Source organism: Rhizopus delemar, genomic scaffold, assembly GCF_000149305.1.
Source record: "Rhizopus delemar RA 99-880 supercont3.3 genomic scaffold, whole genome shotgun sequence".
Classification (NCBI taxonomy): Eukaryota; Fungi; Mucoromycota; class Mucoromycetes; order Mucorales; family Rhizopodaceae; genus Rhizopus; species Rhizopus delemar.
Genome location: NW_027137829.1, coordinates 1,194,146 through 1,210,372, shown reverse-complemented (window position 1 = coordinate 1,210,372; position 16,227 = coordinate 1,194,146). Strand labels below are relative to the sequence as shown.

Here is a 16,227-nt window from a genome sequence, read left to right as displayed (position 1 = left end):
CAGAAACCAATTAATAGAAGACTGTAGGAGACTATTAATGTACAATAACAACAAGATCAACAATTAAACTAGTTCTTGACTTCAATTGCTTGAACGTGCAAAATAAAAATGCTCGGCAGCCAAAATTAAATTTAGCGGGAAGAAAGACTTTCTTATTATTACATTACAACAATCGATACTTTGACATAACATATTAATACAAGGTAAGTGGGGAAAATGTATAATTATGAAGGGTATTATGGTGATTTTGATAAATAAAGTAAATGATGTATCCATTGAATATTCGTTTTTCATGTTGATTCTTTTGGTGTTCTTTTCTGTCTGGTGTGCTGGCACATTGGGTGAACAATGCGTCCAGAGATCGTCTTCTTGATGTATCCTGTGAGGGTAGAAAATAATGGGTAAGAAAAATAATGTCGGCCAATTGTGACTTCCATTCATTCAATTCCCGATGCGGTGAAGCTGATTATTTTCCTTTCCCCTTATTTTCGTTTACATTTTCTTGAATAACGTCCGTTAGAATTATCCAACCACACCAAAAAGCATACCATTCGAATCGCCATGAAAAGGACCATCGTTTGAATACAAAATAAGCTTTAAAAATCAAAAAGGAATCAAAGGCGACTCCCGACCAAAATACGTCTTCGTCAAACATGAGACAATTGGTACTTAGGCGTTATAATATTACTTTTTACGATACGTACTGTTGTTGCTCTACTGCCGCACGTAGTGATTGATTTGAATATAGCAATAATTCCACCAACTCCTTCTGAGTATATTATTGTAGCATATTCGTCAAAAATAATCTCTTCCTTCAGATTAAGTTAACAAACTTCTTCACGAGTAGTAATAGAACAAACGTAGTAATTAGGGATTGTTCAGTTAAAATATACAATAAAGATTATATATAAATTTAATGAATGTGAACACAAAGGATCGAGACAATAAGTATTTGTTCGTTACAATAATCCAAAAATGGAATTAAGGTTTAGGTTTATATAAAATAAAGTTAAGGATAAAAACGCTTTTTCTCATCAATCTTCCATTCAGCACAACTTATAAGCACACCTCTGCACTCAGCAACTTGATGACGTCGGCACACTGCAAATAACTGGAGAAAGTAAGCGTTCAGTTTTAGAATAATTGAAGGCAAACACGCCAAAGATCATGCAAACACACGATATTTTATGGATGTTTTAAACGTTTTTCGCGGCAGTGCAGTTAATGTTCAGTACTCATTAAGAGAGCAAGTGGAAGTCATTTAGCATTCTTTTACCAGAGCAGTCGACACGTTTTACTCAATAATTGCCAACGTTTGGGCAACGAATCATAAGTTTTAAAGCATTTCTTTATTTGTCCTTTTGTTCTTTTATCGACCGCTCATATTGCCTTATATGCTTCTTTATTAACTACTCATATGGCTTTATATACTTCTTTAACAGCCACTCATATTGCTTATATACTTCTTTATTAACCATTCATATTGCAATAAATATTGCTTCATATATACAAAAAAATAGGGATTTGTTTTATAAAAATAGCTTTTTTTTATTTAAATAAAATAATAATAATATACAGTACTTCTTTGCTTGTAGTGTTTTAAAAGTTTACTTGACTTACCTAATGTCATCAAAATAGCATCATCTAATCTAAAAATACATCGATTAATTTCGTGGGACTCAAAAAGTTCTCACAAGAAAAAGAAAAAAAAAAAGCCGAGTGTCGTATTTACCTTAATAATTTTCTTAATGTCGTGTGAGATCACTCAAAAGATTCTTCAACTAATAATTTGACTGTATATCATATATAGCCCAAAGTGCTATATACGATAAACAGCCCACACAATTTATACCGTACTACCTCGGACCCTAAATCACATTATTATATTCTAAGACGTAGTTTGTATTGAATGGGCTCTCTCTCTCATCCTTACTCAATAAAGAGGTTCAAGAGACTCATCGATTTTTCGACTTATTTTATTACTTTTATTAATCGAGAGAAATAACACGCCTATTCCACACCGAGCACAAGAATGCAAAGACACAAAGATTCAAGGACTTGAGCAATCAAAGCAAAAGAAAAGATATTAGTACTTAAGAACCAAAGCAAAACCAGGAAAAAGATAGAAAGAGGCCAAAGCAAAGCAGCATTCATCTATAATTATTGGCTATCGTGTATACATAGTAAAAGTAATAGTACCTTTTTTTAGATAGACCTTGGGAAAAAAACTAGTTAAGCATTATCAACAAGTAAAAAAGAAGCAGCATGTATCTATAATAACTATTAGCTATGAAGGATATGTAGTAAAAATAATTTCCCCTTTCTTTTGGTGGGCCCGGGAAAAAAAAAAAAAAAAAAAAAAAAAAAAAAAAAAAATAAACGCGCCATCCAAGCTTGTACCAACAAGTAAAAGAAGAAACAACTGTAGTCTTGAGAAAGAGACTTTATAAAGACCATTTAAACCATAAAGAAAGCAGACAATACGATTTTACTAAAGTAAAAGTACTATTAGAGCAGGAATAGAATATATATAATATTAAGAACTTACCTTTTATAAAAAAGAGAAGAAGAAAAAAAAAAGAGAGAAGTGCTTTTTTTGTAGCCTTATTTTTACCAATGTTACACTTATTCACTGTCTATCCATGTTAGAAATCAAAAACAGTTACTTTTCATGTAGTTTATATTTAATTATGTCTCAAAAGATAACTTATGCATTGTTTGAACAAGTTTTATTACTTGAGTGCAATATCTTTAACATGGAGAGTATTCTTTTTTTCTTTTCTTTTTTTTATTTTAGGTTAAAAAAAATTCGGTCTTAACGGACTACAGCAGCAAAACAGCTTTTTTTTTCTCCCTGGTTTTGTTTCATGGAATACACTAGATACCAAAAGTACAAAAGATAAAAAAGAAAGCTCAAGCACTGGTCAAACGTAAGTTCATAAAAAAAATAACAACCAAGTCTAATGTCGGTTTCTTTTTTTTTTTTTTTTTACATTAGGAATTCCTAATGGGACACATTCGGATGACGAAAATGAACCTCATGAGCAAAGTTGTTCTTTCCAACATGATGAAGCAATAAGAATAACAGGCTTTATTGTTGCTTGTTACTGAAAAGATATTTTTGGTAAAGAAAGTTGCCATTGCTCACATCTCTAATGGCTAAGGGCTAATGGCAAATTACACCCATGTGCAAGCATAAAGTAAGTAATGAGCGAGTATAAGCTTAAAAACATATATTCTTTTATATTATTTGCTATAGAAAATAATAAAACAATATATTTACTTGATAAACAAAAGCGTTTTGTATGTATTTGTTAATTATAACTGCCTTGTAACAAAATGTTAGCAGAACTTCTTTATTTTTTATTCTTTTATTATAATGTAAAGGCATTTGCATTTCTATAAAGTATATTTGTTCTTAGATTACTGTTTTCATTTGAACAATGAACTTTCTATTGCTATACTCTTTCTTTTTTTTTTTTACTTAGTCTTTTTTTTTTTAACTTAGTCTTTTTTTTACCAAGTCTTTTTTTACCAGGTCATTTTTTTCCCAAACACGACTATTTTATTACGTTTTGTAACACGTTTGTAATGATCTAAGCTAAAAATCATAGACTGCCTTCCTAATATGTATTCTTCTGAACAAAATAATCGCAAAATGCTTTTGATTTCCGCATTTTACCCTCAAAAATAAAAAAAAGAAGATATCGGTCTTTCAACGATAGAGAGGAAAAGGATTTCCAAAAAAAGACCATTTGAAAAAAAAAGACACTTTTTTAAAACATGAATAACTCTATGAATACTTACCCTACAAAAAAAACAAAAACATTGTCAAATTTCTTTATTTTTTTCGCACCTGAATCTTTTTTCAAAATTCGAAAATGACCAATACAGCGAAAGTTAATTTTTTTCATTTAATCAAAGACGTCAAAAACGTTGATTTTTAGATGCAACAACTGACTGTAGATGTTGACAATCACCAATTATTTCCAGTGGCAACATCTATCCCAAGGCGCACTCCACATACTATACCAATTCACAAACACTGATATATGTTTTTCCCCTGATTATGCTTTACCTTGAATAGCTTGAAATTTAAAACAGTAACCAGGAAAAGAGAACTAGTATTGACTTTAAAGGCGTAAAGTAAGTGTAAAAAAGAAATATAATAAAAAGAAAAGAGAAGACTGTATATCGTTTATTCAATAAAAATCAAACATCCTTTTATACTTTTCATTGGCTGCTAGCCACTCCGTTATACATCTACAATTTAATGGGACCACCATTATTCTTCAAAAAATACATAAGGCCACCATTACCATCTTCATTAGCGACTGATCAAGCATTAGGATAAGGACCCTCTTTAGGACCCTTAACTTCCACCTTCATTTCAGTCTCAGCACGACCACCACTCAGGGTCAAATAACCTTCCGGTCCATACCCTAGTCTATTCCGGTCATCTTCTCCCGGACCCATCGGTGTTTCATTTGGGAAAAAGAGGCGGTCCTGACCAACATAGCACATATCAACACATGAGAATGTACTAAGGGAGAAGGTACTCTTTTTGAGGGAGATGATTACCACAGCAAAGACAAGAAATACCAACTAGAATAACTACTGTAAGTTCTATTAATTCACTTCAACTGCAACGAGAACCAAGGCCGACTGAAAAAACCTACTTCGTTCAATTGGTACCAGAATATAGAATCCAGGGAGAGTTTGTAAAGGTAAGTGTTCGCTTGTAATTACAAAAATAATCTCTGAGAGGAGAAGTATTTCTGTAAGGAGGTGTAAAGAATAAAAGTAAAAATAAAATAAGACTCGAATAAAATTGAATCAAAAAATGAATCCCAGTAAAAACGATGATGTTTATTTGCTTTACAATTGACAGTTATTTATACCTTTACAGATATCGGTAAATACATTAAATGACTATATGAGAATATTAAATAAAAACAGGCCATTCAAGGGATAAACTTTCGATTATTGTTAGAGATGGTGGTGATAACAAATTAACGTATGAGGAGTTGCTTGATCAGGGATAGAGATAGAGGAGCAGTAGGTTCAGAGACAAAATATCCAAATTAAGAAAAATTATTCTAGCCAACTGGATCACTTTGTGACGTAGCCATCGAAACCCATTTCGGAACCGCTACGGACACCCCACTTCTTGTAAAATAATTTTCTCTTTTTCTTTCTCTTTTTTTTTTGTCTTTCCTTTTCCCTCTTTTATCGTTTCCTTTCCCGTCACCTCCTTCACCATCATACAATATGCTTCCTTCACTAAAGAGTACACCATCCCGTCGTATGGTAAGCGATTAACCTTGATTACTTCTTGCTGCGAACTCAAGTCGAGTTTACTCCTCCAACGGCCAGTATCTTATCACACATCCCCGCCGTGATAGTATAGACGAAACATTATTTTTTTTATTGGTCATACGCAGGCGACTTATTTTGTCATTAATTGCTGACCACAGAACGAACTGGGAAAGCATACAAACTATTAAGGGGGAAGGGAAGGGAGGGTAAGCAAGACAATTATTTTGGCTGAAGCGACAGACGAAGACTTGGAACAGAGAGGGAGAGACATGCTTCATTAAGCCCGAGGTGGGCATCCTTGCAACGCTGATAATGCTGCTCACCAAACAGCACACAACACAGACCGACCCAGAACAGCAGCGGCGTCAAAACCCAGGGAGGAAAGAGAGAACAGAACAGAATGCCAACGGGGACACCGAAAGGGAGGGAAGGTGGACCAGATACCCAGCTGACACGCGACGCAACACACAGGCGGCACACACCGAAAGCCAGAGACGACGCACGTTAGGGAAGTCATGAGACCGTGCGTGGAAAGGTTGGTGCAGGGAAGGCAGGATTCGAACCCGCGTGTTCAGCACTACAAATAATCGTGCAAATTTGTTAACAGATATATTATCAATCTTGCGAAAGAGCTTAGAATCGTGTGACATCGGGTAACTGATTGTTGATCGCACTGCCTCCTGTCTCTGCCACAAATCGTTTAAACCGTCGTTAATCTTTTGGTTAAGAGATGTTGCAAGATTTGTGGCAGAGACAGGAGACTGCTGGTACATTTATTCGTTAACTGATCTCGCAAGACGCAACTTCCATCAGTTATGTTATGGCTCCTGTTTATTATCCATTTGATATCTAATGGTGCTCGGCAGCCAATGATACTTTTCAAATCAATGCTTTATTTGTCTTTTTGGTCTTTTATAAACCACTCATATTGCTTTATATACAGGTTTTATTGACCACTCATATTGCTTTATATACTTCTTTATAGACCACTCATATAGCTTATATACTTCTTTATTAACCATTCATATTGCAATAAATATTGCTTTATATATACAAAAAAATAGGGATTTGTTTTATAAAAATAGCTTTTTTTTTATTTAAATAAAATAATAATAATATACAGTATTTCTTTGCTCGTAGCGTTATAAAAGCTTACTTGACTTACCTAATGTCACCAAAGACAGCACATCCTATCTCAAAAAACATCGATTAATCTCGTGGAACTCAAAAAGTTCTCATAAGAAGAAGTAAAAAAAAAGCCAAGCTCAAGGATGCAAAGACACAAGGATTCAAGGAATTGGGCACTCAAAGCAAAAGAAGAAAAGACATCAGTACTCAAGAACCAAAGCAAAGGCGAGAAAGAAATAGTAAAAGGCCAAAGCAAAGTAGCACGTATCTATAATAACTATTAGCTATTGAGTATACGTAGTAAAATTAATAATACCTTGCTTTAGATAGCCCAGGACAACTAGCTAAGCTTAAAGCAACAAGTAAAAAAAAGAAACAGCACGCATCTATAATAACTATTAGTTATGAAGGATATTTAGTAAAAGTAATAGTACCTTGCTTTAGATGAACCAGGAAAAAGAAAAAAAGAAAAAAAAAAACGTCATCCAAGCTTATACCAACAAGTAAAAGAAGAAGAAAAGGTAGTCCTTAGAAAGAGACTTTATAAAGACCATTTAAACCACAAAAAAAAGCAGGCAATACGATTTTACTAAAGTAAAAGTACCATTAGAACAGAAATAGAATATATATAATATTAAGAACTTACCTTTTAGAAAGAATGTTTTTTTTTAAAAAAAAAAAAAAAAAGAAAAAAAAAGTACTTTTTTTATAGCCTCATTTTACCAGTGTTACGATTACCTACTATCGATTAAAAGCAAGTTTTTTTAAATATGGTTTAACTATTGAAACACTCAGAGAGGGTATTCATAAACAGTTTAAAATCTTTTTTATTATTATTATTCAAATGTAATATCTTTAACTGTAAAGGCTTTTTTCTTTTCCTTTCTTTGCTTTTCTTTTTTTTTTTTGTAAAACAAATAAAGTACTACCTTGCTTTTGTATACATCTTCAATTTATTTTGTACTCTTGTTTTTTCTTCCTTAAAGTTTATCTTAAAAAATGTCTCGTCGCGTCGCCACCCCCATCAGTGTCCCCAGCAATGCTCCCAAAAGGGCAAGAATTTCTATGAGCATTGCTGGATCATCATCTGTTGTAGAACAGAGTCTGATCATAACGGACATTGAATAATCACAACTAAAAGAAGTATATTAAAATTGATAAAAGATAATAATTTAAATCTTTATTAAATAAAATATATTCTTCTTCTTTTTATATAAAACTATCACTATTAGATTCATTCTATAAAGTAAACATGAACACTAAATAAGTCATGATCTTTACTATTCATCATTTCTGTAAATGAATAATAATGGATCAGGTACCTAGTCAACTTTGATCTGACTGGAGGCATTTCATATAAATATATCTTTCCTCTCAATGAAGACGGGACAACTCTCCCAGATCAGTTAAAGAACAATAAGATCTATAAAAACAACGAATTAAAAATTTTCATAATCGATTCAGTGATCACTATTCAATCAAACGTGTCAATGATTGGATCTACGCTCATAACTACTCATTTACCCGTCAATTGATAGAAGAATATAAATAGTAGACTTTGTAATGTTTTCTTTTTGACAATTAAGATTGTCTTAAATAAAGTTCAGTCTCAAAAAGTATTCTTTTGGTTTATCTTTGTTATTACCTTTACCAGAACATAACATCATCCACTGTTGTTCCTGCTTCTGCTCCCGCTCCCACCTCTGCTTCTTCTCCTGTTCCCGCTTCTGCTCTTGCTCCTGCTCCTGCTTCTGCTTCTGTTCCTGTTGCAGGCTTCAGTAGCTTTACAACTCCTCGCTTGGAGAGCTCTGTTGGTGCTGAAGCCATCCGAGCAGCCTCTGGTTTCGCACCAGATATAATGGCTGCTCAGATACAGCAATTGACACAATTGCTGCAGCAACAGCAACAGCAACAGCAACAGCGAGCTTCAGAAGCTGAGATCGACCAGGCCAAAAAAGAATGTAGTGTAAGTCTAGAACAGATTTATCAAATTAGCAATTGTAGTTTAATACCTATATTTTATACCTTTCTTTGTGATGTAGAGCTATTTAGCAGAATACTACCGTGATTACGTTGTTGGTCGCAGAAGCGAATTTGACTTGGACGTGACCTTCGCCCACAAGAACAACAGAAAGGTCAAGGCCCTGTTATCTGAGCAAGTCAGGAAGCATCGTCGTTTTGATTTGCTCACCACTTCGCAAATACACACCATTATCAGGAGCAAGTATTCCTATTTGATGAGCAAGGCCAAGGGGAAGACAGTTGCTTCAACAAAAACAACCTGTCGTAGCCGTGTAAATACGGTGAGTATTTAATATTTAGAAGATTATATTATAAAATATAGAAAATGCTTACATTAACACCTTATGATAGAAACTCTCTAACAGGAGATCTATTTACATGGCTAACCCTTCAGCGTTCGACGCCCGTTTCCCGTTCGCTGGCAAAATTCTGACTGTTGACTGGACGTCAGATGAAGAAGATGGGCCAGAGGACGCGAACGGTCGTACGTTCGTGGTCAAAAGGCCATCATTTAGGAGCAACGAAGTAAGTAAAATGTTGGTAACAAATTTCATTTTCTAATATACCTTAATCAATCTACAGGTGGTGCAATTCCACGAAGAGTTGCAAAAAAAATACAAGGAATCCATGAAGAAAAAGGGGGCTCCACCAACTATTAGAAGAATAATAGAAAATGTTGAGGTGGAGTTCCCTGACAAGCTCGATGATACTGATTTTCCTTCCTGGGCTTTTTCTTCTCCTGGTCTTGGTTTTCCAACCTCTGTTTCTGCTTCTTCTTCTTCCTTTGCTGCTGCCAATCCAATGCAGTAGGCATTTTCTTTCTTTTTTTTTTTGTTTCTTATTTTGTTGTCTCTTCACAAATCGAATAAAAATTTTTAAAGAAAAAAAAAAAGAAAAAACTATTGCATGGTTCTTTAGTAAAATATATAATAAAATAATAATAGTGTTTTAATGGCTTGGTATATTTGTTACATAAAAATTCGTCTTGGCAGAGCGAGAGTAAGAAGGTGATTATCAACATAAGGGCATACAGCAACAGGATTGAAAATTCTGTAGATTGGAAGTATATTGTTGCTTGAAACTGGATCAAATTGATTCTTCCACACTTGGATGCCAGTACCATCGAAGGTGGGAAAATGTTGAGTCGCATGGCTGTACCAATTGACGAATGCAAATAGTGAATGGAATTGTTGAATGAATGTGAGAAAAAAAATGATATTTGGCCAATTCGTAGTTGGTTGTTCATAATGGCTTGAATATATGATGATGATGATGAATGATTGTCGGATTGTTGGTAACGTTGTCCAAGCAAGTTAATTTTTTTAAATGATTGTATATTTGTATTGATCGTATTGGGCATAGGTATTTCATAAGTATTCATATAGTAGTTTTGTAAGATTTCATAGTGTTCGATGCATAAAGTTTGTTGTTTGATGTTGATTTCTGAATGAAGGGCTTGTGGTGGCAGAGGCTCACTACCAGTAATTGTCAGGTTAAATAGACTTGGTCCATCTATGAATTGAGAGTAATCAAATGGCGTTAAACCACTCTCGTCATTCGTAACCTCGCCTATTTCCTTTATGAAGTTGATCAGTAGAAGCATGCCTTGATTGTTGGTGTTAATGAGGGTTGGTAATGAATGGATAAGGTCTTGTGTGTGGATAATTTGTGTAAGCATAGTAACATATGTGGTTTCAAAGCCTGTCTTGTAGTTGATGTTGATTTTTTTGACATCGCCATTCAAGCGTTCAAAGCCATAGAGCCAAAAGGCATAGGATGGACCAAAGTCCAAACAGCATTCTTTCAAATGTATGTGCATATGCATATTTGGTGTTATTGATTCTTTTCCATATAGTCGAGCACAAGTCTTGCCAAAGGTCTTGAATAAGGAATGTGCAGCATGTATCTCTTCTGTTGTAACTACAGGACCAGTTACCAATCTTACTGCTTCCACGTAGCGCATCCAATTGGCAAAATGCTCACCAACTAATCTTTGCTTCAGCAGAAAAGGCGAAAGCACAACACACCACGTTCTCCATTCATCAGCTTTCATATTACCAAAGGTACTTTCAATCTTGCCTTTTTCGTTTTTTTTTTTTTTTTTTTTTTTATAACAAAAAATTAGTGTTCAGATTTATTATAGAATAAGTTCTTTTACGCTCGTTACATACTTTTTGGGATTTTAGAGTACTGTGAAGGAATGATAATAGAAGCTGATTCATCAGCCATGGCTTTGAAATCAGATGTGGTAAGCAGCCCGTGATCTACCCAAACTTCAACCATTCGTTTTGGCGTACCTAGAAATAAATTGTGCATGGGATCAACGGTTGTCAATCTCACGACATCAAAATACTCTAGTCGGTGAAGTTCACTCCATTTACTTCCTGTGTTCGTCTGCAGGGTTCGTTGTTGCGTAATGTGAGTGGCATTTAGCCAAGCATATGCTTCTTGGCGCTGCTGGGTATTGTTTCGCAGAATCCAATGCTCATCGTCAAAGTCTGAAAAATCTGGCTTCGTTGAATTTGCACCAGTACTGATTCGCGAAAACACAGTCGAACATTTGTTGCAGGCTTTGTGCGCGGATTGACCCATGAACCCAGCTACTTTGCGAGCTGCTGGTATATCACAGTTAACGGACATCAAAGCAACACGTACCATTTCACCGTTTCTGTTCTGGTACGTTGGCATCATCATACCTCCGTACAAGGTATTCAGCTCTGCAATCATTGGTCGCATGAAGTTCTGGAGCTGGTCATCCGTGGGCTCGCCAGGCCCAGGAATCATACCAACCAGGATGATGTTGGAAACCTTCATCCTGGAACTCCTTGGAAGGTTGTTGATTGTGAGATATACACCACCACAAGAGTAGTGCATACCATCACTAGGTTGAAACCAATCAACGTTCAATGAAACCATTAATGATCGACTTCTATTTACGAATGGTTCTCCAGCCGAATCAACAAGACTGTTCCACACTCTACCATCGTAAATATCGTAAAACACGCCTTCTTCCACATGCCGATGTCTCCATTCTTCGATTTCTGTTTCGAATGTTGGACGAACAAAGAACTTCTTCAACGTTTCGACAATTGAGTTGTACGGAAACTCGAGGACAGGCTTGAGGCTGCTACCAATAAAAAGTGAATTGCCGCATGGGTGCTCTTGTCTGTGAGGATTGTTCGCAAACCTAATAAAAGGGCATTGCCGGGTATGCAAACTTCCTGTGTCGTAAACACTTCTACAAAGAGAGCAGACAAGGAAACAGGAGACACCACTACTGGCAGAGGAATAATTGACCATGTTACGAGCAGTGGAGATCTTTGTAGGAATCTCCATGCCATGGCCAAGAGCACGAACAAAGAAGGAAAGAAAGGCCAACAAGTCTTCACCGGCTTTCACCGAGAGGTGCTTTGCTTGAAAAAGCACAATGAACAACAGCAAAAGGTGATGAAGCTGCTGTTCATCACTCATTCTTTCCTCTTCGTCAATGCTCATTCCATCTACCAGATTGCAAAATAGAATTCAATGAATAAAAACTTTCTTATATAAAATGCTTTGTTGACTAATAATATACCTTCACTTTCTGGTTCAGGAATTGCTGAAGAGTATTCAATGGTTTCCTCCTCGTGGTCATTAGTTTCATTTGCTCTTCTTGATTCTGTTTTTTTTTAACATTAGCACGGTTGTATTTCTGTTGGAAAATAAAAAAAAAACCTCTGTTTCTAACTCTGTCGATAAGTACATGGCCTCTTACAGTTCTCTTTGCAAGCATTCTATATCCATTGGGGTGTTTGATGCATTCAGAACAGGTGCAAACAATTTTGGTAGCGTTGAAGTTGTTCATGTTGTTTATAGTTTTTAAATTTGGAAATAGCAAAAAAATAGGTAGAAAGAGAAAACGTGCCTGATAAAAAAAACATGTTAAATTTCAAAAAACAAAGTCGGTGCTTAAAGTAACTTTTTTTTTTTTCCCTGGCTTTGTTTCATGGAATACACTAGATGCTCAAGGTACAAAAGATAAAAAAGAAAGCTCAAGTTCTGGTCAAATGTAAGTTTATAAAAAAAAATAATAGCAACCAAGTCTAATGTTGGTTTCTTTTTTTTTCTTACATTAGGAATTCCTAATGGGACACATTCGGATGACGAACATGAACCTCATGAGCAAAGTTGTTCTTTCCAACTTAAAGAAACTATAAGAATAACAGACTTATATTGTTGCCTGTTGCTAAAAAGTTCTTTTTGGTAAAGAAAGTTGTCATTGCCCCACATCTTTAATGGCTAATGGCTAATGGCTAATGGCAAATTACGCACATGTGCAAACATAAAGTAAGTAATAAACTAGTATAAGCTTAAAAGCATATATTCTTTTACAATATTTGTCATAAAAAATAATAAAGCAATATATTTATTTGATAAACAAAAAGTTTTGTATGTATTTGTTAATTATAACTGCCTTGTAACAAAATGTCAGCAGAGCTTCTTTATTTTTTTATTCTTTTAGAATATACACGTATTCTTTTTTTATAATGTAAAAGTATTTGCATTTCTATAAAGTATATTCGCTCTTAGATTATTGTATTCATTTGAACAATGAACTTTCTATTGCTAGACCCTGTTTTTTTTTACTTAAACTGTTTTTTTACTTAAACTGTTTTTTACTTAAACTTTTTTTTACCAAATCTTTTTTTTTACCAAGTCTTTTTTTTTTTACCAAGTCTTTTTTTTTAACCAAGTCTTTTTTTTTCCCAAACACGACTATTTTGTTACTTTCTGTTACACATTTCTAATGATCTAAGCTAAAAACCACAGACTGCCTTCCTAATATGTATTTTTCTGAGCAAAATAAAAAAAAAGAAGACATCGGTCTTTAAACGATAGAGGGGAACAGGCTTTCCAAAAAAAGATCATTTGAAAAAAAAAGACGCTTTTTTAAAACATGAATAACTCTATGAATACTTACCCTACAAAAAAAAACAAAAATATCAATAAATTTCTTTATTTTTTTCGCACCTAAATCTTTTTTCAAAATTAAAAAAAGTGCAATACAGCAAGATATAATGGTTTCTCATAAAAAAATTATAAAATCTCCGGATTGATGATTGATAGGTCTGTTAAAATTCTACGTCAAAGCCCCTACATTATTTGCAGTGGTTTCATTTGGAAAAAGAGGCGGTCCTGACCAACATAGCACATATCAACCCACACTTGCCGTGATAGTATAGTGGCAGTACGTAGCGTTGTGGCCGCTTCGACGCAGGTTCGATTCCTGCTCACGGCATATGTATCGTGTGCACACATACATGTGGTACAGTTTATTTTTGCACTTGCTTTGCTTACACTTGTCATATTTTTCATTCCATTTTTAGATGTGTTACTTGGTACTTCTTTTGGCTATTCAATTCAACCTATCAACCGCAGTATAAACCGCAGTTCCATACAGGCAATATTAATCTGATAAACACACAACCGCAGTATATAGAATTAGTATAAATATTCCTCTATTTTGATTAAATAAAGAGAATCAATCTTTTTACTACTTACTAAATTATCTGTGTCTTTGTTAATTACCATAAAAAGAATATCTGTGATCAGGCACGACAATTGGTAGCATCTGTTGTAAATAACTACAAATATTTGCAACAACGAATCAGAATTAATGTCAAGCGGGAAGAATCCCTTAACTCAAGAACAGAAGACTTTTGAAATTGAAGAAAGAGTATATAAATTACTTCCAGCAGAATTTTAGAAGCAAATATATTTTATATCGCAAGATACCATCTTTTCCTGAAAATCAAAAACAAAACTACAGTATCAAGACAGTAGAATATTTGGACACAATAGCCTCGAAAATAGCAACAAACTTTATTTTAAATAGTAACAAGCAACCTTTAATTGAAGAAGACACTATAATAGAAGATAGACAAATGACACAAAATAATATCAATATGCAAGACCTGGCCCAGTTGATAGCCAATGCCATATCTACCGCAATGAATAACAAATCGAATGAATCAAATAATGTTCGTATACCAATACCATCAACGTATAATGGAGAAAGAAGTGCTGCTGTTATAAGGTTATCGACTGAAGAAGTAGAAAGATACCATGATTTCAATAATGTACCTCAAGAAAGAAGATTACCATATGCTGTTACACTATTAAGAGGTCGAGCTCAAAAATGGTGGAATCAGCTAGCACAAAAGGATGAAACTCCTACAACTTGAGAAAGATTCAAGTTACTGTTAGATTTTGCGTTCAAACCTGCTTATTCAGAACAAGCAGCAAGAGACAGTGTTAAGGATACATAAGATTATAGTCACTTTATGTTAGTAAAAGGAATCGGATATGATCCTGAATAGTATGTTGACATAACTTGGAATCATTTATAACATTATTCTCAGAACAGATCAATAAAAGACTTTGATTAGATTTTTATATTAAGCTTTATTCATATTAACTTCACATAGTCAAATAATATGGCATGGTTGTAATATAGTTTATTGATGATATGAGCATGTTGAATAAGGAATGACAATTACTTACCGGATCATCATTAAGTCATGTAAACCTTTATCCTAACTGAGATATTATTATTAGCCATAATATCCAATCACGGAACTAGAGGATTTTATATTCATCCGTACCGTCTCCTAAATAGTCCTACATCCAGAGTTATCTGAAACCATCCCAATAGCATAATTGACAATACAAGCTAGGAACAGGCTAAACTAATAATTAGAAATAGTAATCATCTATTCTGTCGAATTGATCATAAATCTGTCCTAATTCTTTATCCGTATCATGTCTATAAATACTCTCACTTTTTACATGTAGAATTATTTTTTATCATATTCAATCTTAGTTATCTTAACTTAATAAAGAGATACCAAGTTCTAACAGTATTTCTTTATCTTTGTTGTTATACTACTTTTACCTAAAACCCCCCTATCCTAAACAGACAGATTAGCAAACGCGAAACAAGTAACCTCGGTAGTGGATTATGTCGACAACTTTCAGGACATTTTATTGGATCTTCCTAGAATATCGGATGATGAAGCACTTGATCGATTCGTACGTGGATTGAAAGATGACGTTAGAATCCATGTTATAACAAAAGAACCCAGAGCTTTAGAAGAAGCTACACGTTATGCTATAGCGTACGACAGTGCTAGACAAACTGGTTTAACCGTTCCTAATGGTCGACAAGAACATGTCCCTAATGATCCTATGGATTTATCCATGATAATGCAACAACTAAATGCTATAGTTAAACCTAACAGAAACAGCTATCATCAGCAAGATCGATTCCAACAAAGACCTAAACGTAATATCATTTGTCACTGGTGTAATAAACCTGGACATATGATAGCTGAATGCAGAGCAAGACTGCGAGACGTTCGTGAATTTGAGCAAAATAGAATGCGTCAAAATAGAAATTATGGCCGTTCAAACCAGGGAAAACAATATAATCGAACCCAAGTCAACAATAGAGTTTATCAAGCGGACCTTGTTAATTTTGAACAGAGTAATGACAATCATGACAACAAACATCCTAGTAATTTGAATTCCTTTGATAGTGTTAATAAAGATTCTTTACTTGATCTCTCCCCTTACTCCTTTGACTTATCTGTTGATCGTGAATTTTTGATGAATGCTTCCAATACTTCAGCCTCGCTACTTACTTATGATATAATGATACAAGGTCAAACTTTTCGGGCTCTTATAGATACTGGTGCCAGTGCAAATTATATTCATCCT

General features: G+C 34.4%; 4 protein-coding genes and 1 non-coding gene across 5 annotated transcripts; 4 read left to right on the top strand and 1 right to left on the bottom strand.

Moving 5' to 3' along the window:
- Positions 1-7,446: 7,446 nt before the first annotated feature.
- On the top strand, positions 7,447-7,575 carry RO3G_04660 (uncharacterized protein; the record flags this gene model as incomplete). The annotated part of the gene is made up of 1 exon (XM_067659250.1): positions 7,447-7,575. The coding sequence occupies one exon, from the start codon at positions 7,447-7,449 to the stop codon at positions 7,573-7,575; it is 129 nt and encodes a 42-aa protein (XP_067515351.1).
- Positions 7,576-7,937: 362 nt separating this feature from the next.
- Positions 7,938-9,279, top strand: RO3G_04659 (uncharacterized protein; the record flags this gene model as incomplete). The annotated part of the gene is made up of 5 exons (XM_067659249.1): positions 7,938-7,973; positions 8,102-8,413; positions 8,490-8,750; positions 8,821-8,994; positions 9,052-9,279. 5 exons carry the CDS (start codon positions 7,938-7,940, stop codon positions 9,277-9,279), a joined length of 1,011 nt encoding a protein of 336 aa, XP_067515350.1.
- A 930-nt stretch (positions 9,280-10,209) lies between these two features.
- On the bottom strand, positions 10,210-11,940 carry RO3G_04658 (uncharacterized protein; the record flags this gene model as incomplete). The annotated part of the gene is made up of 4 exons (XM_067659248.1): positions 10,210-10,269; positions 10,415-10,455; positions 10,641-10,766; positions 10,851-11,940. 4 exons carry the CDS (start codon positions 11,938-11,940, stop codon positions 10,210-10,212), a joined length of 1,317 nt encoding a protein of 438 aa, XP_067515349.1.
- Positions 11,941-13,676: 1,736 nt separating this feature from the next.
- On the top strand, positions 13,677-13,747 carry RO3G_19047. Its single transcript has one exon. It is a non-coding gene; the product is annotated as a tRNA-His (tRNA).
- A 667-nt stretch (positions 13,748-14,414) lies between these two features.
- RO3G_04657 (uncharacterized protein) lies at positions 14,415-14,693 on the top strand (the record flags this gene model as incomplete). The annotated part of the gene is made up of 1 exon (XM_067659247.1): positions 14,415-14,693. One exon carries the CDS (start codon positions 14,415-14,417, stop codon positions 14,691-14,693), a length of 279 nt encoding a protein of 92 aa, XP_067515348.1.
- Between the last annotated feature and the right edge of the window lie 1,534 nt (positions 14,694-16,227).